The sequence below is a fragment of the Acanthisitta chloris genome, unplaced genomic scaffold (genome assembly GCF_000695815.1).
Source record: "Acanthisitta chloris isolate BGI_N310 unplaced genomic scaffold, ASM69581v1 scaffold4567, whole genome shotgun sequence".
Lineage (NCBI taxonomy): Eukaryota > Metazoa > Chordata > Aves > Passeriformes > Acanthisittidae > Acanthisitta > Acanthisitta chloris.
Genome location: NW_008681941.1, coordinates 12,838 through 39,576, shown reverse-complemented (window position 1 = coordinate 39,576; position 26,739 = coordinate 12,838). Strand labels below are relative to the sequence as shown.

General features: G+C 37.5%; 1 protein-coding gene across 1 annotated transcript in view; it reads left to right on the top strand.

Moving 5' to 3' along the window:
- LOC103805628 (spondin-1-like) overlaps window positions 1-26,373 on the top strand; it is a gene marked incomplete at its 3' end in the record, with an annotated part of 41,874 nt that extends 15,501 nt beyond the window's left edge. Inside the window, exons 3-6 of the mRNA XM_009078283.1 lie at window positions 12,013-12,146; window positions 22,693-22,766; window positions 23,423-23,545; window positions 26,225-26,373. Of these exons, the coding sequence (XP_009076531.1) occupies window positions 12,013-12,146; window positions 22,693-22,766; window positions 23,423-23,545; window positions 26,225-26,373 (480 nt within the window). The remainder of the gene's footprint in view (window positions 1-12,012; window positions 12,147-22,692; window positions 22,767-23,422; window positions 23,546-26,224) is intronic.
- Window positions 26,374-26,739: the final 366 nt, after the last annotated feature.

Below are 26,739 nucleotides of genomic sequence, written 5' to 3'. Positions count from 1 at the left end.
TGTTGAATTTTTGCTAAAAAAATAATTTTGCCAAATCCATTGTCAATCGCTATTTGCTGTACAATATTTTGTATTTTTAATGCATACTTTTGATTATTAAAACAGCATTGAAATGAATTTTCACATGCAAACAAATCAAGAATAATGAAGAGATTCCCGATGCAGTTGCACAAAAGCTAACGTTTGGCTCTTGAGAATGCTTTTCATAGTAGTCAGTAATTAGAAAGGGAAATTCCCTGCTGGTATAGAGCTACCATTTTGTTCCTGTTCCCTGCATTGTTGCTGGGGGTAGGGTTATTATGCAATCTCTGGCAAGCTCATCCTGCCAGACTGCTTACTAATTTGTAGGCTGTAGGTGTAAATTGAAAAGCCTTCATCCTGCCTCTGTTTACTTCACAGATTGAACTGGGCTCCAGTTATTCTCATCTATGTGAATCGAGGCACTGTTGTTGCTCTTGCCTCTTTTTTCTCCTGGTGGGTGGGCACAGTTCATTTGAACCTGCATTTCTTTTCAAAAGAAGCACTTAAAAGAATGAGTATGTAAGAAGTAGCTTTAGTACTTTGCTGTTCTATAACTTTAATTATTCTATATCTCGATACAGTCAATAGTGTAGTTGAGGTTCCTTAGGGCACTGCCAGTGTTTATTCCCTATTTGTCAGGCACACATCAGGGTTTGTTCTCTTGGACTCATTTAATCTTTTTTTCTTTCTTATTTTCCCCCCTAAGTTCAATTGTAGGAGTAAAGCTGACTCTGCTTGTATGGGAGGATGAATTATACCTGATGTTGCTCAGTTTAGTCTGTTTATCATGAACTTATTTTTGCTAACTTGCTTTTTAAAGAGGAGGAAAGCAAAGAGAGGGAACATAAAGTAACAAACAAATAACGAAAATGAAGAAATACTTTACAGCTCAATCTCTCTTGAGCAATAGGTCACTTTCACAGGAAAATTATCAACCTATTTTATACCACTAAGTGAAGAAATCTTTCTGGAAGCTTGAGGGAGGTATTTGAAATGGTTGCTAAGGCTGCAGTTTGCCTCTTGCTGCTGTCCTTTCACTCTGGTCTCTCTTTACATGACAGTGTGGGAATCCCAGATGCAGTAAGTAAATCACTCCCCACTAATCCTTCCTGTTAAGAAAATCTACTCATGCATTGTGATAAATCCCAGATTAAGGTAATCATAAATGTTTTCTGTATGAGCTGCACACACAGGTCCAGTGGCTTTTTGACTCTACAAAGTTTCTTGTCTTCCTTTAGGTTATTTCAGTAACTTGGTTTTATTATCCATAAGAGTTCTGCAAAGTGCTTATGTGAATTAGAAGAATTAGATTTGGGTTATGATATATTTAGACACTGGGATTTTATAATAGTATTAGCTTTGAATACTATATGTTCCAAACAATAATTTGGAAGTTTTTCTTAGAGGTTGTGTAAGATTTCTGTAGAGGCTGAGGAAGACCTGTGTGATACCTTCTCAGAACTCTCTGAATATTCATCAGGTTTTTTTATCTTAGTTCATCTGATGCTCATCTGATTACATTACTTGCAGGCTGTATTAAACCCCCCCAATAGACAACCAGCTTTGTATGTGGTGCAGATGTTACACAACTGCCAGTTTTTTACGGGAAGAACATTGTGTACATCACAATCTGTTCTTAGTTTTCTAAACCCATTTGTCCTCTAGCTGCTGACTCTGAGGGAGATCTGGCATTTCTTCTTGGGAGGAACAAACCTGAGACAACCTATGTGAAAGCAGGTCCTGGAGCATGACCATTTCTGTTCATGTTTTTGCATTACTGTGCATCCTGTACACTAAAAACTTAGTTTATGCCTGAGCCAAATAAGGCAAACTTACATAAATATGGAAAGGAACATTGCAAGAGTAAAAACATGATAAATATATAAAAACAGGATAAAATGCTGAACTCACACTTGACCTCTTGAACTTTGAGCAATCATAACAAAATTTTTTTCTCCAATTAAATTTGCTCAATCTTGTCCTATTGATTTTCTGTTGCTCATGCTCCACGTTTGCATTTACACCTATGGATATAATACAACTTTTATATGTGCTTTTATGCTGTCATTCTGATGAAGATTTCAAACTTTTACATAAATTAAATGCCGTAAATGTATTTTCTAGGATGTGAACTGATCATATCCCACTTTACATAAGAGTAAACACTGAAGGCACTTGCTCATGATCACATATCACACTTGAGCCATGACTAAACGTCAGGAGTTCTGCTCTTCACACAGTGTTTGCCTCCCAAGGCAGAAGTGTTTAAAGACTCATCTATCTCTTGCATGTAAATAACAAATGTTTGTAAAACGTGTAACATTCCAACCAGGAGTGGCAAATCTGACATGGCAATTTTACAATATGGGAACACAGCCTAATTTTGTCTGTGTTTGGATCTCTAGGAACAATCCAGTCATGATATTGTGCTGGTAGGGATCAGAAAGAGAAGTAAATCTTTCCTGCTTATAGGATTAAGGTGACAAAACCCATCCAAATACACTCTCAGCACTCTAGGCTTAGCCACTCTAACAAATAAATGTGTTTGGACTCATACTATGTTTTAGTTCTTCCTGTTGCTGGCACAGAATCAGAAACAGCAACATTTGCATGTATTTTGGAGTACTGAAATGGATAGTGTAGTGCCTACTGTGCCCTGTATAATATTGAAGTGTTGTTCACTTTCTTTGGAAAGTGAAAATAAGAAGTAATAAGCATCTCATCTATTAAATATGGTTTCTGGCCTTTAATACTTCTCTAATGACATGGTTCATATTCTGGAGCTCAGCTGTCATTTATCAAGTGTTGGTATCTCCTGAAAATTAACTTTTCCATTATGTGGCTGAATTTCTGACCATCAGAAGTTGTTCTTCCTTTTCTGAGCCTGTCTTTTTGTAAATTTTTTTTCTGAAGTTGTTTTGCAATCACATACCTTACAGGATTGTTTTCTCAGGTCCCTGGGTGAAATTTATATGATTAGTCTGCAAAAGATAAAAAAAGCACAGGAAAACAACAGCTCCAGAATGCTGACTGAGCTTTATGCAGCCTTTCCTTGAAATTTATTGAGCATAATATTGAATTATTCTCTAATCATAATAATGTCAAACTTCTTCAGTCTACTGCATAGGAAGAAGTCTCTTCACTGAGGCTTCTGATTGCCAGGGCAGGTTTAGGGGAGAGAGTTGCATGGCACAAACCACATCATTACCACTCTACTCTGCTTGGAATGAATATGAGAGCAACACACCACTATACCTATATCTTTTATTTTTTAACCTGGCCAAGTTTGTTAGTCCCTGTAGTGCTGATCTATGCACGAGTAGAATTCGATACAAATCCATTTCAGTTTGCAGCTCTTTTTTTAGAGCAGTTCAATTTGCAGAGCTAAGAATAATTTTATTATAAGCCTTTACCAAATTTATTTGTTACTCTTTTTTATAAGAATCCCTTTATTCATGTTTATTTCCCATGAGACTGTACAACTCTCGAGCAGATATCTTACACCATGAGGAAATATACTGTTAGATTTAAGACAATGTAGAACGTTTTGGGGAAAAAAAACCCCACAAAACCCAAACCCACCAACACACACAACCCTTAAAGCTTTAAGTTACTTTTCTATTACTTATATTCCTGTTTTGTTCCCCTAATGAACGTTTAGTACAAGAGAGTGCTCAGAAAAGTGTCCCCAGACCATGTTTTAATGTGAGCCTTTAGTTTAGTGTCGGCACTTAACCCACTTGGACTCCAGTCAGTGTTTGAAGAGAGTCTACCAAACTCTTGAAAAGAAATCTGGTCTGCCCACAAGTCTCCCCTTTGTTTCACACTGTGGCTTCACTGTTGTCTGAGTGGAGTGTGTCTTGCTGCAGCAGAATCCTCTCATACTGGGAGAAAGTATAACTTCTTGATTTCTTTGAAACTCTTGGCAAGCAGGTTTAATTTGCTGGAAGAGTACTCAAGGTAATATGAAATTTAGGCTTTACAGCAAACCTTAGACAGAACATCAGGCAGGGGAATTGTTCATGCATAGACTGTGTGATGTGTGATTCCCTCTAAATAAGGAAAGATTTTGAGAATCTGTGCATTAAGAGTTCATCAGCATATCACAAGTAAGAGCAGCCACAGCTTGGATTGTTATTATCTCTTGACTCTGTCTACCATTCAGGCACACACACAACGAACACGGTGGGTTTAGAATTGCTCACAACTCCTGTCAGTGGTGCCAGAAACCCTTCCTGACTTCCTGCAGCTCTTCTGTAGAAGCAACATTCCTGATCCGACAGCTGATGAAAACTGTTAAGCAAAAGATTTGAAGCTTTTTTTAAGGAGGTAAATGCCTTCTTAAGTTTATCTGCAGAAAGCCTGTAGTCCCTGATCACCAGTATTTTTGCTGTAAATGTGGTTTTAGCAGTGGATTAAGTCTCTCAGAAATAGATTATATTCTGCACACAGTCATCTGAGGGTTACGAGAATTTGTGTGGAATCTGCTTGAACTAGGGTGGGATGTATATTTTGGCATTGAGACACTCACAAGGAACATGAATAGCACATGTGCCAGAGCTGCTGATGCTTCAAAGCTCCAACACCAGGCAGGACAATAATGCTATTAAAAATATGTATTTTCCATAATCCTTAAATCCCTTCTTAAGTGAGGCGCTCCAAGTGAGGTAGCTATTCTTGGCATTATGCTCATAATGCTGAGTCGTGTAATATTTTCTGAAATGAAGGTTAAATGAAAAGCCTGAACAAACTAAGCAACTGAGAAATGCTGAGCCCATAAAATGTGCAGACTCATATTTTACAGTGTATTTCAAATGACCTTTGTCAGTTCTGGTGTACCTAAGAGCAGAAGAGCCATCTCCTTTGGACTCTGTTATATTGTATTGCAGAAAAGTGTCACCTCTAGAATATTGTTATTGATTATATTAATAAGGAAGCCCCATCTAGGCTTAAGCCCATGTTACACTTTGTACTCCACAAAGTTGTAATTAGGAAAGGTTCACTTGGCTGGTAATTAGCGCTCTGAAAAATGGAAAAGAGAGGAGGATTGAGGAGGAAGACAGGCTGTTATCACCTCCCTGCAGGGAGCACCTGACACACAGGAAGGTCCTTTCAGTAGAAGAGCTATATATGTTGTTTGACCAGCCACTATAAATTTCTGCCTTATCAGATGTTTTATGTGTCTCCTCAAATTTAACATTCCTTTTTCTTTGATCGACTGGTCTCGCAGCTGTGCTCTTATCTGGGATTTTGTTCCTGAAATAAAAATGGCAGTTTCTGAGTTTTAAATTGCATTGACAAAGAACCTGGAGCTCCTTGCCACAGAAATGGAAATGAGCAGTGTCCATGTGAGCAGAAGATAAGGTCCCTGTCTCCTGTGTGAGCCCACAGCAAATATTTCTCTGGCACTCACATTATGTGTTACTCATTATGGTGCTAAAGATGTTCGTAATATAAAATTGTGGCAACAATACATGAAAAATGATAATCTTATCAAATGATAGTAATGTAATTAATTGCAAAGGGAAGAGACACCTCAGCAGTATCATTTAACACTGACTTTATGAAAACTACTGAAATGCTGTCATTAGTAAGTAAAAACTCTCACCCAGTCCACATGGTGAATTTTCTTGACTGCTCCTAGCTAAGGTTCTAGAACTGAGAAGAAGAATGGATTTGGGATTAGATCATACTTTCTCTAAAGTCTTGTTTGGTTATGGATATGAGTGTCAGGTTTTTTATTTAAATTTCTTAACTCTTTGACTGCTTAAAGCTTATTTTAGAGTGAACAGAAGTTCTGGAAGCAAAATTTCTGAATTTTCAGTTCACTCAATGTTCACAAAATTTACTCTTTTTTTATCTGTTGTTTCATGCTTCCTAATTTAAGCTATATTTAGGCCATAAAAATGTCTCATTTCATAGAAAAGCAATTTCATTCTTTTAGCTACTGCCTGAATATACTAAAAGACCCCACAGCTCCCAAGTTAATGTCTTTGAATTGGGCAGCATAGAGTCTGACCTCAGGAAATTTACTCTACGTTTAGGTCTAACTTGATCAAGTTATACATTGAAGTGAGCCAAAAGTTCCTTTTCTTTGAAACTAAAATTTTCAATCTCTGCCAGAGTTCTCATCCATAATTTCAAACATTGTGAAAGTTGCTGTGTGGATGGAGAATAAAGTTAAGCCATTTGTCGTGGAAGGTACAGAGTGACTCGTTGCTTTTGTACAAAACGTCACACAAAGTTCCTTTACTCGATTTCCTTGTGCTGCTGTGCCTAATTTGTATGCTCTGATGCTTATGCCAGGGCACTCTCTTTGGCAAGAGCCAACTGGGGCACTTTGAAGCTTTATGTGCCAAGGTGTGAAAAGCAAGTTCAGTCTTCAGAATTATTCCCTGTCCCTGAGTGTTGTTGGATAGTATTGGATACATCAAGAAACTAGAATATTTGAAGGGATTTCAAAAGATGATACTATTTTAAAAGATTTTCTCCTTTCCCTGCTGGAACTTAGTGTTTGCAAACTGCTTTTTAAACACAAAATGAGAGAATTTTCCCGAGTTAAAATAGCTACTTTTTAAAGAAAGTTATTGATGGAACCCAATGAGATTTATGGCTATGAGAATAATGACAGCTTTCTGTGCCTAATACACAGAATTATCTTTGTTAGAGATTGTAGAAGTAACGTTACTGGGAAAGACTGGATTATCTGTCAAAAACCTAGTACTGTAGTCTGATAAAATAGCTTGGCTCAGTTTATCCAACTGTTTTCACAGAGATGTTAATGTTGCAGTGAAGGAGAAAACCTTATAGGAAACAAAGGTGAAATTTTGGACCTTAAGTCCACTCTTAGTGATTGCTTAGATGTGAAGTGTCTCAATTCACAGCAATCCATGCTCATTCATCTCTTAAGTTTCCTGGACAGCTTTTGCTTAATTGGCCATTTTCAATTTACAAACCTTATAATTCAGCATTAAGTTAGCTGAGAATGGTTCAAAAGCAAGAAAAATATACAATATAATATTTTACATTCACTAAATACTGTCAAGTTACTTTTATCTACTTCTGACAATATACAATGAAGTAAAGAAGTAGCTGTTTTGTTCAGCTTTCCATCGCCAGTCTCAGGCAGAGAAGCTGTTTGGTGTAAAAGCTGACGGTGTGTAGTGCTGTATCTGTAAAGCACTTCAGGTTCTTGTCACATCAAACTGTTTTCTCCCTCCTTCTGTTTGAGTTGCAGCTTAGAACTGTCCCTGCTGCCTGCCCTGCAGCAGCTCTAATACAGCTATTAGGTTTGTTTGGGCTGAAGACTAACATGCAGCAGATTCTTGAGAGCAAAAATTTTCAGGATGCTTTAATGTGTAAGATTCTCATACAGGATTCTCTCTGCAGCTTTTTTGCCTTTTGATCATCCTACCCAGCTTTTTTTTTTTTTTTTTTTTTTTTTTTTTTCCTTTTTTGCAATGAACACAGTATTCCAATTGTTGGCTTTAAAGAAGAGAAGGACGACGGGACAGAATTCAAATCCTGTTCCTTAGAACATCTCACACACAAACATGTGGTTTGGTGTTTGGTTATTTGTTTCATTTTGCAGTGAGTTTGTTGTTTTGGTTGGTTGTTTGTTTTGGTTTGCTTTTGTTTTGGTTTTATTTAATTTCTTGGGACATAAATTTGAAATGCTCTATTTTTTTCCTCTTCTTTCACTAATGTACCTCAAAGACTTAATCTGATTTTCTGGTATCACATTTTTTTCTGGAAGTGGAGGGTTCTTCCCCACTCTCCCTGCCTTTCCCCCTCCTCCCCCACTTCTATGGTTCCTACTACCTTGTGAGTAGGATGTAAAACAAGCAGGTGGATGGAGAGGTAGGTGGAGAAGCACAGAACTGGTGCTGATTCTGCTCTCACAGAACTTACCATCAGGTAGTTTGGTGCATTTTGTCTTTACCTGATAAAGTGGGTGCTCAAGTAATGATTACAGAACTAAACTTGATTTCAAATTGCAGTATTGTGGGATATCCACATAAAGCTACCAGAATGTAGTGATCATCTACAAGTGTGTTTTAGCAAGGCCTTTCTTAAGTAGATTTTCACTGTTCTCAGTGCTCCAAGGAGTTATCAGACAGCTCTAGACTTTGGTGCAGTGCTAAGGATGGAAGATCTTACTGAGAGCCCAGCAGTGCTCAGGACTTCTATACAATTTGGATCATAGTCTGCACCAAACTTGATTACTGACACTGCATAAAAAAAACCAATTCTGATTCTTCTAAGCACAGACTCTGAAGGAAATACTGTGGTCTTTAGTCAAAGACTCTGGTTATGTGAAGCATATCTTTGAGGTAGATGTTTTAAGCTGACTTTGTTCATCATTAGTTTTATGTTCCATATAATAAGCTCTGTTCTAGATTAATCCCTAAAGGTCAAATACTATTACCATTATGTAGACCCAATGTTCTTTTTATAATTGGAAAGTTTCCTCAAGGAGAAGACAGTTTCACAACATTCTGGAAGTCACACTTTGTATTAGCTCTTCCAAAGAAAACTGCCCACAAAGACACTTATCTTGTGAGCTTTGGGTTGTGGTTTTTTTTTAAACTCAGTTTTTCCGGTTGAATGCAGCTGTTTCAGTGGGTGGAAAGTGATGATATGGCCACAGAACAAGAAATGGTGCTGAAGATCCTAGCCAGTGGTTTGAGCTAAGGAAGTGGACACAAGCCAGTAGAGGATTTATGTAACTTCATCTCCTTTTGTACTTGATACTAATCCCTTTGTGATGTCTAGCGTTTGTTTTCTTATTTTTTAAATACTGATATAAATGTAGCAGTGGAGAGGAACTGCCTGGTTTATTTGACTAGCAGTCTACAGAAATCAGAAGTGGATAGCAAATTCTGTCTCTGCATGAAATGTTGCAATTCTGAGCAAACCACTTCTTCCCCTGTTTAACATCTAAGCAGTTATCCAGTCCTGCTTTTCAGGAACACCCAAAACTTGTCCTCAACCTCATCAGTGTTTGGAATGTGAAAGAATGCAAGACTGAGCCTGGAGCTGGTAAATTTTCCCTCATAATGTCTTTACTTCCATGTTTGTATTTATCCAAGTTCAGCCAAAATCTACTTGCTGTGACACTCATTCCAATCCTGGTTAACTCCAAGAGTCTTGTTCAGGATTTACTCTAGTTTCCCTGAAGGAATAAATTGGCCCAAAATATTACAATCTTAATAGATTATAGAAAAAAACCCAACCCACACCAAAAACTAAATAGAATATTCAAACCTAATGTCATTGTGTTTGTGGATTCAAAAGAATTAGTCACATAAAGATCCCTCTGAGGCCTCAGATTCTTTGGCCAAATGTTTGGGGTTTTTTTGTTTTCAGGATTTTTTCCAACATGTGGTTAGTTTGCTGGCCCATTCCTGAAAATGTAAGGCATCCCATTACAGATAACTTGGGGTTTGGAAACTATAATTTTGCAACTGCTACATTTTAATCTGAGTCCCTCTCCCTTGCCAATGCTTTCCTTCATGCCTGTGTGGTCTGACTTGATTCCAGAAGAAAATTCAGGATTGTATTGCGTATCTCTTCCTCCCTAAAGTTGGCAGGATGCTTTTGCTTTTCTCCAGTGCTCCATGTGAGTGGATAATACCATCCACCACCCTAAAATATCATGTCTCTTGTAATCCTGCTCTATAAATCTGGAGCCCTTGCTCCTAGGAATTTTTTATAAGGAATTTAACCTCCGTAGGTATGGAAAAGACCCCCAACATCTTTTTAACACACATATTAGAATTGGGTTTATATTTATATGAAGCCCTAGAATCTGAACAATTCTCAGATTTATAATGTATCATACAATAACCTTTTTCTTTAATCATCTCAAATCAACTGGCATTTGAGCCTTTCCAACTAAAGTAGGAGTTCTGTACTGCATTCTGTCAACATTAGGAGTCTTTATTAAGAAAGCTTCTGTCTAGTTTTTTCTTCAGAGGAAGAATTTTTGGAAAACCTTGTTACATTATGGTCAGGTTTTTCCAGTAGACACTTATTGCATAAGTCTTGTGCTTTGATGGTTAGTGATGCAGGAAATGGTGACGTAGCCTTGAGGCTCAGCCACTTCCTGTTCTTCCAGGATAATGTTCCAAAATGCAACCAGAACTTTAAAATTATTTCATTATAGACATCTATATTCCTTGAGAAAATTCTTTACTTGCTAAGTTGCAGGAATGAGTTAGGCAATAGAAGTGCAAAATGCATCTGCATTTCTGTGTTTGTTGCAGCTGGAAAAGGCCATGGATGTGCTCCAATGGGGAGTGACTATCCACAGTTCAAACTTCAATTTCAGGTTCTACTTTTGCAGAGTCATAAATTTGGGGGTTGAGACTGGATGGATCTGTAAGATCCATTCCAACCCCTAAAATTCTATAATTCTATGAAAAGTCAAATGATGTGGTTCTGAGATAATTAAGACAACCTTTCTGAGAGATAAATAGTTTTATTTCTTTGTTTTACTGTTGCAGGAATAAGGCAGACAGAATAAATACAGTTGATGGCCAAGATAGAATTGCAGATTAGGGATTTCTTGACGGTTAAGTTAAATGCATTGAATTGCATCCAGGGGAAGGAGGAACTGTGCAGTCAATTTAAGCCTACACTAGATTCCTTACTTCCCAAAGCTTCATGGCAAAGGAAATCTAGCAAATGTGTGCACTCTGTTGGTTACACAGATTCCACAAAGCATTAAAAAACTTGAAGAATATTTATTAACGGCTTTAAATTTAAAACTCATTATCCATTGCCCTATTGACCAGCTAAAGAGAGTTTCTGAGCACTCCTCTGGACCTGTGCCATGGGAACAGAAACGTTTGTTGGCTTAGCTAGGAATGTTTGGGAATGCTGGCAGTACCACTGGGTGAGTTAACGAGGACGTCTGCTCACTAAAGCACAGCTGCCACTGTTGTAGAATGTAAAGTAGTATGTTTTGTCAAAATACCTGTTTTAATTTATATTTTCTGACAGGAAGTTGTTTTTTTTAAAAAGTTGTTACCTGGTAAAAGTGTGTGGTGTTAGAACCAGAATTCTGAAAAGGCTTCTTCAGAGTTGAATCTTGTTATAAATTGATATCTACAACTTCTTTCTCAAGATGATAAGACTTGCAACTTGTTGCCTGAATTTGACCCAACGTAGTGTGAGTTGTGGGATGAAAGGAGACCACTGAGCAGTTTGGAAGAGAAATTTTGCAATATCACATAATTTCTGGTTTCCAAATAAAACTTGGAAATTTCTGATGAAATTTCTTGGGAGACCCGATGAACAGAAGGCTTAGAGTCCAATCCATGAAGTACATATGTAGTAAGAAAACTATTTTGTCTCGACACCTTTGAGTAACATCCTTAGAACACCAATTCCAAATCAGCCTCTCTGGTTTTTGACTTATATTACTTAAACTTTTGTGTTAAACATCAATCAATCAGAAAAGCAAAAATGTCTGCAGTTTGGAGTAAACAATGGACTCAGAATTATAAATGATTAAGTCACATATTGCCTCTTTTAGTACTGCTTAAACAAAAAAGCAAACAAAGAATAAATGAACTGAACCCCCTTATTCTCTAACATGTTCCATCTCTCCCAAACAGTTGGTTGCCTTAATATAAAAAAACCCTTGAAATTAGGAATCTTTTTTATTTTCAGTTCATTAATATTTACAGGAAGCTCTAGTAATCAGGACCTACAAAGAAGGTTATTTGCAGCCATATTCAGAAAGGTCTGACTTCTCCTTACCTAGAACTGAATTATTCTCCTATCTTTATTTTGTGAGCTTTTGTTTTTGATTCTGTGAGCAATCTGCATGTTATAAATAAATTTACTGAAGTAGTGCTGAGCTAAGCAGAAAGGATTGGAAATATTCCTCTCAAAGAAAACATAAGCTGACAAAACATACTTGAGAGACATTGCCTGTGTATGTTCTTATCTTTTCACCTGCTTCTCTTGAAATTTCCCTAGATCATAGATGAAGAAGAAACACAGTTCATGAGCAATTGTCCTGTGGCAGTGACTGAGAGCACACCCAGAAGAAGGACACGAATTCAAGTCTTCTGGACAGCTCCTCCCACTGGGACAGGCTGTGTCATTCTCAAGTAAGTATTCTAAGGCATATTAAACTCACCATTAATCAGTTAATATGTCTAATATTTATTGGATTAAGAACCGATGGAGTTCTTAGATTCTTTTTTCTCCTTTGACACACTTGACCAAATTTAATCCTCCTTGCACAGTGAAATGTTAGCAATTTAAAGCCTAAATATTCAAAAGTTGCTTCAAGCCTTCAATAACCACTTAATCAGTAACCATAATTGAACTTGTTAGGCTCTCAGTCATTTGTTTTACATAAAAATCTAAAAATTCTAAAATTTTAAGGTCAAAATTGTATCCATCTCTTTGAGACTCACGTAAAATTCATGTTCTTAGTTGAGATGAACAATAGGAATGTTCTATAGATTTTGGATTTTCTAAATGGACCATAAAAGTAGATCTGTTTGTTTAGGGGTGAATGTTTTCATTTCAGAGCTGGTGATCATTCCCTAGTGTTTGACTGTTATTGCACACCAATACGTGTATTCATGCTTTTCAAGCAGTAGACAAAGGTAACACTATGTAGGTGCACTTTGCTTTAGGGTCATTCATTTGCCTGTAGAACTATGAAGAGTGCCAGAGAAATGTTGTCCTATACATTTCTCTGTAGGATTTTCAGGGGTTTGAACCCTGTCTTGATCAATCGGGTTTAATATTTTGTTCAAATGAGTAAAAACTCATTAAAAAGACCCAACTCTTTTTCCCCTGCTTATATACTGTCATGCTTGGTTTAAGATATTCTACTTTTCATAAAAAGCAGGAGGGTACATGTGCATTTTTATTTGTTGTATCGGACAGCTAATATTCAGAGATTGTGCTTAATTCCATAAGGAAACCCCAACTAATGGAGATTTATATTTTTTCACAAGGAAAGTCTTAAGTATAGATTTCAAATAGTGATTTACACTATTGACAAGAAAAGGACAATTAATGTTTATTGGAAGTTTCTTAGTAGAGATGGAGAATCATCTCTTTTAGATCACTTAGAGCCCCAAGTTTCTAGAGTTGAGTGGTTAGTTGTATTCCTCAAGGTTGTGTCTCAGCTGAGTGTGGTACTGAGCAGGTGGGTAAAGGTCTGACCCTTGTAATCAGTGGGAAATACAGAACAAACAACTTTCTGCAAGTCTTGTAGAATTTTGTAATATAATACAAGGGTGAAGAAAATTATGTTAATTATCTTAGCTCGTAACATATTAAAATTTCATGGTTGGGAGAATCTTGTTAATACCCAAATTGAGTAAATGTGTCAGTGGGTGTAGATGTCATGAGGAGTTGAGTATTGTGAGATGATGATGATCTTTTCCTCCCTTAGCATTTGGTGATTTTCACTGAGTCTGAGATTAATTGCTAATATAGTAAGTGATGGCCACGTGCAGATTAAGTTATATTCAATTTACCATTTGGAGGAGAAACCAGAGTTCTCTGACTGGCTCATGAAATGATCTCAGGCAACTCATGTGACTTGTGTGCTCAATGTAGCAAAAGTTCTTGCTGACAAGTTATTTATGTGCAGTTGTTTTGATGTGCTTTCGTTTTCCCCCATTCTTCACTTTGAAGAGTTGTAGTAGAATGTGCTCAGCTTTGAATGGCTAGGGACATAGATTGGAGGTGAGTAGATTTGGGGCCATTCCTGTCCTTCACACTGGGTTATTATATCCAGCTCAACTCATTTTTCATTGCCTCTGTTTCCTCCAAAGCAACTAGAGGCCAGTGACTCTTTATGAACCCCTGTAGGATAGAAAAGCTTGTGTGTTAGTGGTGCCCTATTCTGATTCCTTAAAAATAACTCAAGTGTTATCTTCATCCAGCTGTTTTTAAAAAAACAACCCAAAGCAAATAGGAAAAGTCTAAACTTTGCAATCTTACAGCCATATATATATATTTTATTTTTTTTTGTTAAACACCCACAGAGAGTTTACTTGTATTAGGAAGAAAGAATAACCTTCTGCATTTCTAGATAGCTTCTGTATTTATAGCAACTTTAATGGTGGATGTAAAAATGCATATTTGCATTTCAATATATACAGTAGCAGCCCCCTGGATCTACTGAAACATTTACATTTCAAACCAAAACCCCTTTCACTTTCATTTTCTCACAGATTTGCTGTCGTTTCTTTAACTTCACAGTAGGAGCACATGAATGTGGAAAGTGTTCTAAATGGATTTGCTTGTCATTTTTTGTGTTCTTCTAAATAATCTTTTGTTATGGCACAATTAATGCAGTAATCCAATAAAATCGAGTTAGATCCATTCATATTTTGTTTTGTTTGCAAAGGCATAGTGGTGTTGCAAAGCAGCTTAATGGTTTTGCTGCTCAGAGATGGGTTTATTCCTTGAGGAGGGCAAAGCAATAGAAAAACGATGAGAAAACATAGTAAGGAGAGGATAGTGCTCTTTCCTCTAGTGGCAGGGGGAATATAGTTACAGCCTTGTTAGGAAAGATAATATTTGTAACTGCTTCCCACTGTACCTTGAAAATGCCTCTGATCATTTTCTATTAAAAAAGTCAGTGTCGTGGTACATTTTGTGGTAAATGGAAGCAATGTGTAGTTATTTTCATTGGGCCCTATGGTTATTATTTTGCACAAATGGATTTGGCTGAAATGAGCTGTTTTGCAAAAAACAAACAAACAAACAAACCCAAAAAAAACCCCAACAGCCACAAAAAACCCAACAACAATTAAAATTATTCACTGATGTGCCGTGGGGTAGGAATGCAGACATTAGAAAAGTTCAACAGACTTTATGACAAGACACTGAATATCAGTTTTCTTTTTTATCAGCATTGTGTTTTCCCCAAGCTTCATGGGGAAAGACTTCAATAAAAGCTAATTATTAAGGTTAACAGGATACAAGCACAGAACTGATCAGAAGCCACACAAGTTCTAATTTGGGATTTTTGCAAAAACAATGGGATTTTTACAACCTTCATTTTTATTTCCTAACAGTTGCATATGCCAAATTTCTTGCTGCTTCAAGTTCCTCAGCACTGTTCGACCGATACTTAAACGTTTAAATTGTGCACATGAAAAATCACATTAGCCTTGTCTGAACTTTCTCCAAATGATGCATATCCTTGAATTCTGGTACCCAGAGCTGGGCACTGTTATCCTAGAGATGCTTCCCATGACTTCCACTGGAATGTTTGCTGGTTTTCATAGAGTAACATTTACTTGAGCTCAGCTTCTGATCTGCTAGACTTCCTTCAGCCTGCTATCAAATATATTGCTACTAAGGATTTTTCCTTTTGTGCAAATAATTACACTCATATAAAACTAGGACTTTGTGTCTAAGATTATTTAATTGCAGTGTGGTAGTGTCTGCAGTCAGTAACTCGTTCTGTTCCATCATTCAAGCTATTCATAAAAATATTGGTGCATGCATAAGCACACTGAGCTTGAAATTCTTCCATGAGTTCCAGCTGAGTCCTAAACATATGAAAAAGCAAATGAGATTGTTTTACAAGTATCAACACTGCTGTCTAGAGAATTCTGCCATCTACTCCTGATGTAATGAATGTAAGCATTTGAGGTAAAAGTCTGAAAAAAAGCTGCTAGTTTGATGGTTGTGTATTTACAAATATAAATAGATGCATGAAAAATCAAGAAAATGTTTTCCAGTAGTTTTCTTTATTGACAAAATCTGCATTGGAGGAGGATAAATCCTCAATGACTTATTAAATCTACTTACATATCCTGGAGGGAAATGCAAAAAAGGATTTAAGACATGTAAGGAGGGAAGTTCTCTGAAGTATCTCACACTGATTTTGTCTGATTTTTTTTTTTTGTTCCTAGTAAGTGGGGAAATCAAATCTTTCTGGGCAAGTCTCTAGTAAAGTCTGTGTTTTCATAAATTTCAAGTAGTGGGATGAGAAAAAACCCACAACTCCATAATTTGCTTGTTGTTTGCTGTTTGTAAATGAAAATAATTGTTAATTCAGGAGCCTGACAGCTGGAGAACATTTGCCATTCAGCAGCAGCTGTCAGTGGCACTCCAGTTTATTTTACAAACAGATGTTTAATTTGACTTCAAGGCCATTGTCAATTTTTGAGGGGAAACAAAGAGAGAAAAGGAATAGAAATAATAATGATAGTCATAATTTGATTTCCTTACGGTGGAGTTGCTATTGATGACATCAGAAGTGTTGTCATTTTTTATTGCTGAGGGGTTTAAATGAGTTTTCATGACCTGACATTGTGCATGGGAACTCATGGAAGGAACTGCTTTGCCTTATGTCAGGAGCTGAAGGCATTGTTTGAACTTAATAGGATGCATTTTTCAAGTCTGTATTTTATTCATGAGTTAAAATGTCACTATTTCTGCAGTTTAGAGAGGAAGAGATTTTTTTGTCTCTGCATTAAAAGCAGGACAGCAGTGAGCCCACTGTCATACAAACATGGTGTTTGCTGGAGTACAGTAGTAATCTCATTTCACATCAACTAATGTGAAGGGCAAATTGGGGATGGTGATGATGAAAGAAGGTAATGAAAAATCTAAGTAGTGTAATGTGATTAATTTTTAATTTTAGTCACCTGTTACTGTATCAGTGTGTGCCCAGTGACTGGGAGACTTAGGAAAATGTGACCTTAGAATATCTTGGCAAGATCCTCCATTATTCAAATGTCTATTGACTGAGACAGAAGAGTCGACGTTGGCAGTGAATGGTCCCAATCCTACAACATTTGACAATTCATTGGTGTTACAAAGTCTAGTTTAAAGTAGTCATAAAGGTAGCACAACTTGCTGGTTGTTTGCTCCTTCCTAGTGTGGCCAGCTCAGGTATTTCAGGACAATTCTCTGAGGGTGTGTAAGTAAACCTGCAATTAAATTGAAGAAGTTCTATTGGCTATGCCATTTTGTATGAAATTTTCAATATTAGCAAGATTTTTCCAGCATGCTGATGTAAATATTTGCTGAGGTGTCTGCATGCCCACAGAAATCCAGAGCAGCTCTGCAGAGCACGTTTTACAGTTAACATTTCAAGCACAGCTGTATTTTAGTGTGAAAGGCAAAAGACTGAATTACCAAAGTGTTAGGTTCTTGCCATCCTTCCTTATGTTGGATGGTATTTCAGTTCTTATTTATGGGAAATGTGAATTTGCATTTATTAGCTGGACATCCTCTTAGAGCAGCATATAATATCAATAAGGGTCTCAGAACCTGAACACTGTATGTCTCTTGATTCTTTTCTTCCTGTGAAGCACCACAAAATCAATCCTGATTCATTCCCTTAAAGGAGCAGCTACCTGTGTTATTGCAGTTCTTTAGAAATTATGAAAGGCAAAGCCAAACACCTAGAAAAGGAATTACTCTTTGTGTCAACTGACTGTGGAATTGATTCTTCTTGTCTTTCTAGTTACCTGGCTTGCCAGTTTTGTAAGGCAGTTGAGAAAGGATTGAAATACTAAATTCAACCAATAATTGGGTGGGCCATTCCTTTCTTTTCCTTGCTGTAATTAGGTAGCCACTTTTCCTATCTTTTCTGCTTCATTAGACATGCATTAAGCATCTTTGCTGTCTGAACAGCAGCAGCCTCAATGCTTTGTGCCCTGCTATCCCAAAGAAATGGATTTGTTGCTCCATTAGTTCACTGCTTCAGCAGAATGTAGTTTAAAATCTTGCAGTGCACCAGAAAGCACATTTGATTTCTCTGATGGTTTCTGGGGTTTCATTTGCTGCAGAAAGGACAGAGTTCCAGGCAGAGGGGCCTACACACAGGAGCATGTGTAGCCTCGTGGTCCCTTCAGTGTCTACCAACTTATCCAAGTTTTTCATATTACCTATCATTCCCTTTCTTCCCAGATTTCTCTGCAAATGGAATATACACTTGTTCTAGACATAGAGAAAAGGTGTGTTCTCTTATGATGCAATTGCCTTGCAGTTATTTGTTGAGGTTGATATGTGATGAGACAAGGAACTCATACAGAAAATAAGAATTGTGCTGCACAGCAGAGGTGATGCCAAGTATTGAGGTACCACCATTTCATGGTTGTTCATAAAGAAATGGTCTTGTTCATCAGATTTAATTTAGATAACAAAATCCTAAGGAATGGGTGTTTGTCTAATTTCTCTGAATTAATCAGGGCCAAAACTTTGCCTTCAATGTAGTGAAGAAACACAAATAGCTCATCATTCTTCACAGTTTTATAATAATAATCTGTATTTCTGCCACACACAGCTCTACTCACAAAGTACTAAATATGTTCAGGCAAGTAAAATAAAGCTAAACTCAGGAGGAGGAGGAGGAGGCAGATTTGACAGTTAGTCGGATGTGTGTTGTCTGCATTGTCTTTTCCAGTAAGGCACTTGGCGCAGCTAGAATAAAGTTTGAAGTGCTGTCCCTGTAATTTTATACTTTTCCTGTGGCTACTTGTGCTTCAGAAAAAATTCAGGCTGCAGTTCTCATCTGGTAAAGTGAAACTGAAGTTGATAGTTGATTTCAGTAGAAGGTCAGTCAGGCCTCACTAGAATATCATCTCACGATCAACAGCAGCATAAGATTGTAGGACACGTCAAGGTTTTCAAACCACTCTCCATGTCAGTGGATCTGATAGTTGTATGTTTTTAATTTTCATGGCTGTGTGTGCATGTCTCTGTGTGCATGTTTGGTGGATGCAAATAGTAAACAAATTGCAATAAACAGTCACATGGGTAGAATACCTGATGTTTTTATCAAGATCAGGAGATCTGTTTTCCTTCTTGCTTCAGTTTTGAAATCTAAACCAACTGTTGGAAAAGTTTGAATTGCACTTCTTGGGTGTCAATCTCAAAACCATCATGGATTCACCAATTTTGCATACAGGAGGAGCACCCCTGCTTGTCTCCACAGTGTCTGAACCCTCCTCCTGTAGCTCTAATCACTCTTGGTGTATCTTAATTATCCTCATTGAAAAATCTCACTCTTGGCATTTCTAATGAAGTTAAGAATCTAATTAACTGCACTTTTGTTCCAAATAAAACTTGGTAGGGCTGAATTCCAGTTCTTGGTCTATGCCTGCTTCTCAAAGCTGCTAATATGAAGGGTAATTTATCATCCTAATCCCTTTCATTACTACTTACTCCTGTTCACAATGCTGCTTTAATAGTCTTATTCATGTGCTCTCCTTGTCCTGATGATTGAGGGAGATACAGACTGTGTAGCTTTTGCTTAATCCCTGGTCCTTTAAGCACAGTTGTAATCACTTCCTCCATGAAATGATGACCTTTATCCGGATCAACAAGACTCCAGGACCCCCACAGAGGCCAAAGGCTTCTTGATACTCTCCCTGCTGCTGGATGTGCTAGAGAAAATGCTTAAAGCCCCTGTGAAAAGGAATCAGACCCTTCCAAGGAGTTTCATTACTGCAGACTGATTTGGGGGACTAATGTATATAATCTATACATTATCACACCCACAGTTCGACAATCCACTGCTGCAGCAAAGAGATAGGACCACACTTTGTTCTTGTCCTTCCTGTGCATGTCTTTGACAATTTTGGATCTGTTTCCTAATCTTTTTCTCTATCCTTCAACGCTGTTATTTCTTTATCCCTGAGAGTGTTTTTCTGATTTTCATGTAGTGTCTGTAGCAATTCTTTCTCCATTGTTTGTTTGCTCTGCTGTAGCAAAACTGCTGTGAGTACCACTGGTGTTGGCAGCTAATCAGACATGGGAGGGTTGTATTGATTTTGACATTTTTAGGGCTGAAGCAGGAGCACCAAAGACCTTGATGTACAGGTTCCCTGGCACTGCATTCTCCAAAAATCTAAGTGCTTTTTAATCCAAGTTTTTGTGATAGTCAGAGAGAGAAATAAGTTAACAAGAAACCCAAGGAACTGAAGATCACTTATATATGTTATTATCTGGGGATTTCCCCTTCCCATTAAGTTCAGACAGCTCTGGATATTTGAAAGTGGTAAGAAAGATTTATGTAGACTAAACAGATATGTACCATGTGTAAATTCTGAAAAACTTTCTTACCTGTCTATAAAAGTTAGCCATTCCACTTTTAGTTGTTTTTATAACCTTCAAAACCAAAGGAAAGAATCTTTAGTCCGATGATCAAAACTTTTACAAAAGAATAAAATTTATGTCAAAGTAATAGAGGACCAAAAGGTAGTGATAAAACTAGCAAATACACTGAGCAGATGTTTTTGTCTGTTCTTCAGTCTAGAAGCTGATTATTAAAGCAGTTAATATTTTAAAATTATTTCTGACTCTTAGTAAAGTTCTGTGCCTGGTTTTGCTATTTATGCAGCCATCTAATGTACCCATCCTGGTCCATTTGGAATCAGTAACAAAACTCCCTTTTAAATTATTGGCTCTCTGTATAGTTTCAAACACAGCTGAAGAGACAATGACTCAGAAAGCTGTGAAGCTTTTGTTATTAGAAAAGGAACTGTTCCCTTGACATATCACTGTGACAAGCTAACTGCAGCAAAAAGTAATAGAAGTACACTTCAGGCTTCAAGCAATCTTTATTTTATTTCTGAAATAACTAGTAACTGCTTCTCAGATTAAATACTTGTCGTATCTTTGTTATCTGCAGAACTGAGATCTTTGTTGACCAGCTGATTTGTTGTTTGGTTGGGTTAGGATTGTAGACTAATTTAGGTTGGAAGGGACTTCTGAAATCATTTAGTCCACTTGGCTATTTGAAGTAGGTGTTGTTACATCAGTAGGTTGCCAAGGTATGGATCAACTTTTGAATGCCTCCAGGGCTGGAGGTGGCACAATCTGTCTGGGCAGCCCATTCTGGGATTTAATCACCTTGACCATCCTCAGTGTTAGAAAAGCCATGATTGTCAACTTTGTCAGTTTGAGTGTGTCAAAAATGTAGTGTGTTTCATTGAGTCTGTGTGAAAGTATTGGTTCTCAGTTGCAGTGTAGCATCCAAAGAGTCTTCAAAGTTGGCTTTGGTTTTGAGTGTGAAGGCTGGAAAGACTCAGGTAGCATGTCACTGTCACAAGTTGGCCATTGGGCTCTTATTCTGCCTGCTAGTTGTTCTGGTAGTTCTGTTGGTTTTATTTTTGTTGCCCTTATTTCACGTTAGAAACCCTGAAAAAGATTTCTCAGAATGTTTTCGTTGTTTCTCACATATGTGGTCAGTCTCTCATGCTACCATTTAAGTTGTCCCAGGACAGTTCTTAAATCAATAAAAGATTTAACTAACTCTAGGTTTCATTCATTTTCTGTTATTTGCTACAGGCTCATATTTATCCCAAGTGTAAACACTCCCTGGTAAAGATGAGACCTAAGATTTTCCTTTCCCCAAGTACTGGCAGATCATGCCCTTGCTTTTGGTGAAAGTCATTTTGCTCTTCTCAGTTTCACACTGTTTTTTTTCCCAGCACTGGTTTCCTGCATTGCCCTTTACCACATCTTTAGAAGATGACAGCAGGCTGTAGTTTCTGCACCCTTTCCAGTCTGATCTAGTTTTGAGAGGTTTCTAAAACTCAGTTATTCTCCTGGGTGCTTGATGTTGTGAAAAGGAGGATTCTTTCCCCTCCTACTCTGACCTTGCATCTTGGCAAAGAAAGCACAGTAAAACTGCATCTTACAGTTTTATGGGTGGGATGTTGTCAGAGAAAGGTTATGTGACTGCAGCAACACATCTAAGCAAATACAGTCTTCTCACTTGAACTGTGAGGAATAATTCTAGAGAAATGAAGATAATTATTTGACTAAAGTTGAAGGAAAACAAGAAACTGGGCCCTGCTCTTTAGAGTTTTAAGTGATGGTACAAAATGTTGCTACAAGAATGTGCACTCCCACTGATAAACAAGTGTGCCAGCTCCCAAAACACATTGTCCTCAGGAAACTCTCTGTCCATAGAATGTCTTTGAATTTGATCAAAATCTGTTCTCTTATAGAAAGGAGATAAAGTTTACATGTGAGTTAATTTTTTTATAGCTAAAAATGGTCAAAGAAGCTAAAGTTTATTTAGGATTGAACATATCAATCCCCTCAACTGAGAAACTGAAGCTTATAAATGTACATTTTGGCTAACTATAAGCCTTAATAAAATATTCTAGAGTTAATTAAAGTGGCTTGTCTTTTGGAACTTTTGAATTGCTTTTAAAGACTACCTTATGCTAGCTCTTTTTCTGGCTTCTGTTTTACGTGATATTTGCACTGAATTGCTGTCATATATCAGAAGTACTTATCTCTTTGGAATGCCATGTAATCTCCTACAAACAGCTGCTTGCTTTAGCTGTGCTTTTCCTCTGAAATTGAATGTAGCTTCAGTATTTTAATACAAGATTTGATTGAAATATTGAATATTCAGTTGACTTTCATGCGTTTCAAGAGCACAGATCATTTCCATATGACTATCATCACTTCTCTAATGGTAAACACATTTCAAGTTTCTGTAAAATGCAATGAAATTCAAATGCAAGTTGAAATAAAAACATCTGATCTGTAGTCCTGCATTGTGTATATTTATTGTCAGTACAGGGAAATATGCTCAGGTCTTACCAGTTCAGTTCTCTCCTTTTGCTGCTTTATCATGCATTTTCTTTTTGCTTCAAGGAAGAAATGTATTTCAAACATGTTTTTTTCCCTTTGTAGAGCCAGTATTGTGCAGAAACGCATCATTTATTTTCAAGATGAGGGTTCTCTCACCAAAAGAATTTGTGAACAAGGTAAGGTAAAGTGAAACATCTTTCTGACTACCACACTGTCTTCTGCATATTTCTCTTAACCCATTGTATCAAAACTTGCATTTTGAGGATTTGGACAGTTTCATCCAGTTTGAAATTTGGGATCTTTCATTCAGTTCCCTTATCACATGTTCCTCCTCTTTACCTCCATCTGAATGTGATACTTGCAACTTTCTACCTGGTCTTTGTGTGATACTCATTTATTTCCAGGGTACTTTGTTTATTGCTTCCCAGACTATTTCATCCCTTCTTAAACCTAAGAATTGCAGCTGGTTATTGCATCCCACTGGAAAATTCATATGCTTTGGCTGTCCAGAAATTTCAAGCCTATTGTGTTTTGAGATCAGCTGAGGTTGTGTCCTTATCAGACAGCAATCCAGGAACAATCCTCTTTTGAATCTGAAGATGACAGATTTTTGACTTATTCAAAAATGTAGATTTAGATCATTACATCCACTTTTAAAATGGATAGTTATTTCAGGATTCTAGTTTAGTCTAATATTAAACTTTAAAACAGGCAAACAAAAATCTGTGTTTAACTCAGATTTATTTACTGGTGTGCTTATTTATGGCAACTTCACTGTCCTGTTGGCTTTGGGTTGGAGCCATTTTCAATGAGTTTTTTCCTGCTGTTTCAGACTCAGCCTCGGAAGGTGTGACTGACAAACCAATTTTAGATTGTTGTGCCTGTGGAACTGCCAAATACAGGCTAACTTTTTATGGAAACTGGTCAGAAAAAACACACCCCAAAGATTTTCCACGTGAGTATCATTTTTTTAACTTGTACCATAAGGGACTATGAGGAGGGTTGGAGCTTATGTGGCACAGTATTCCTTATTTACAGCTCAGCAGTGTAAATTGATGTTTATGGAATGTTGCTTACATTCAGCATTGGAAATCAATGGATTTTTCTGCACTATACATTGCAAGGAAATTCTCTTGATTTGCCTGACACTTTGAGCTAAGGTGTGTGTGAGATTTGTATTTTCATTATATATTTGTGGTGAAAAAGGTTCTGTTCTGTTTTCTTATCAAAGGCTTAGACTGGTTTATAATGTACAGCTAGGAAATGAGATTTTAAGGAAAAGGACACAATGGATGGGCAACACGGTAATGTGAGGGAGAAGCTTAAAAAATATAGAGTTATCTCTTTGTTCTCATAAGAAATGGAAGGTTCAAGGTGAGCAGCAAAACATTTGCAAATATAGCACAGGTTTTGGGAAAGGTTTTGGGAGGGTGTGATAGAGTTCAAACAGCTCATTTGAGCACGTAGGTGCACCAGGTGCTTTCCCTGCAGAGCAGCCACTATTTTAGGGAGAGGTGTTTAATGGGAGAGGCTGTGCTCTGATTGCAAGGGCTTCTGATTTCTTGTCCAGTTCAGAATAGGGACAGAGAGAAGCTCTGGAGCACTTGGAAAAATTCATTATACATTCAACTAAAGACTTAAGGGCACTCAAGTTCCTCTCTGTAGTATGCAGAGACCATGTGGAACCTTCTCTTTCAGTGACTTTCAGTGTTACTCACTGTGTTTCAGGGTAAGCTGCTCCCTGTGGCTTGGGAGATAGTCAGGTCTGTGTGCCAGAAAGGAAGAATGGGCAGAACTGGTGGTCCCATCACTGGAGCTGAGTGACAGTATCTGTGGTTTGACAAGGCATTGTATATTTAAGGAACAATTGCTAGATCTTAGATCAAAAAATCATCTTCTGGCACTGCAGTCTCTTCAGTGATTACCCATGGAGGAGGGAAAGTTTAGTTTGGTTTTTCTCCATTTGGGGCTCAATTACTGATCAGTGTTAATTGATTCTGGAAATGTCAGGTCTGATACACTTCAGAGCTCAGTAAGTGTATTTTGGTGCAAGTTTAGGACTAAGGAAACTGTGGAGTCTGTTTGCTGTGTTGCTAGGCCATCTCCCTTATCTACTTTTCCCGCTTGCTATACTTTCCTAGGTCTTTTCCTCCTACCATTGGTGTTCATTTTTTATTTCTAATCTATTTTCTCCTCTCCCATGATTAGGTTCCTGCGTCTGACTTTATCCAATTCTCCAGACTGTCTTTTTCAATTTCATTGTCCCACCTTTCGCATCTTAAATTTTCATTCCTTTTATTTACTTCATTATTCATTTTTCATTCTTTTACTCAGTTTTCAGCTGTTTCTACTGCCACTCTGTCTTTTGCATTGCAAAGAAAAATGTTAAATATTGTCTCACTCCATCATTCTGTCTCCCTCATCTCCTACAGTCTTTGCATTGTTATCAAGCTGTCTGCTTACGTGAACAGCTCATTTTCTCATCCTTTTCCTTTAAGCCCATATCTTTGCAGAATGTTATTTGACACTTAAGTGAATTCATTTTTATTTCCAGGACTGTGGGACTTCTGTGACTCCTTATTTCTGCTCAATTCTCTTTATTCTCTTTTCAATTCCATCATGCTTCTCTAACAGTTTTTCTTTAAACTTTTGCCTTTTTTTTTTTTTTTTGGATTTTTTTTTGGTTGGGGTTTTTTTTGTTTGTTTGTTTGTTCAACAAGACAAGAAATAAGATCAGGAATCCTTTTGTCTAGCTCTACAACTCTTACACTGTGAGAAATCTGAGCAAGCAAACTCAGTGAATATAGAAGCACCAAAGTTCACTTTTTCACTCTCTTCCTAAATTAAAAAGAATCCCTGCTAATGGTTGGGGTGACTGTGGGTGAAGGAGACATTGTACACATATAATTTAAATATGCAATAGTGAAAGCACAGCTGTGTCAGTGCAAGTAAAAGCAGTTCTGTACCAGTATTTCAGAAGTTTTCTGGAAGAAGTGCTAGACAACTTTTGCCCATAGAAAGCAAATGTTTCTCCCCAGTTTCAGCAGAAAGCTGCTGGAGGAATTTCTGGCTGTGAGCCCTTTAGAGCCCTATGCCTGATAATGTTTGGGCACAAAGCTATAAATGGAAATCTGTAGCATTTAGTGACAGTGTAATTGCACTTACATCTACCTTTTGCTGTTGCCACCAGTGAGCTGTTAGAAACCAGTGTCTGTCAGTAAGGACACACCTTGCTGTTAAACCCAAGTGACCAGTGAAATCTTCCCTTACAGGTTTCCATCTCAAAAATACTTGACATAGGAACCTAAGAAAAAAATGTAAGATGTTTTGGTGAAGAAAAAACATACTAAGCCTATCTGTGTTGAGGGAGTGCTCGATAAGCTGGAATACAATCTTTCACACCATTTCTGCCTGTTCTGTTCTATCCAATAATTCCTGACCCTTTATGCTCGATTTCTTAGGTCGATGGCTTGTTCTTAGCACTCTAAAGATGTGTTGTATTGATCTAGTGAGAACTGACAGCATGCAACACATGCAAAAGTTTGCTGCTGCTGAAGACTTCAAACTTTTCATAAAATCTACGGATTATGCTTTGAGGCTTATTTTGTTTGCTTTGTTTTGCTTTCCCTGAAAGGACGTACCAACCACTGGTCTGCAATCATTGGCAGTTCTCACTCCAAGAACTACATCCTTTGGGAGTATGGAGGATATGCTAGTGAAGGTGTCAAGCAAGTGGCAGAGTTGGGGTCCCCAGTAAAGATGGAAGAAGAGATTCGACAGCAAGTAAGTGTATTTCAAAGCATACTTTAAAAAAAGCATCCTGCTTTGGCCTGGCAGTGATTTGCCACTGACAGTGTCTGTGAGTATAATATTGCAGACTAATTCTCAGTTAGGCAGATAAGATCTGCCTGTCCTTCTAGACTCATTCTTACTCTGGCAAGATTTCTTGTCTGTGAAGGGACAGGTAAGTTGCAGCATTGTGAACTTGGAAAATCTATGTTCCATGTAAAGCATAAACCAGAGGTGGAAAAGTCAAACTTAACTTTCTGGTGAGTTTAAGCATGAAGACACAGGTTTTGTTTAAAGAAAACCTTGAAGACAGCAAGCAGCATCTCTTATTCCTTTTGGAAGTGATGGGTTTTAGTTCAT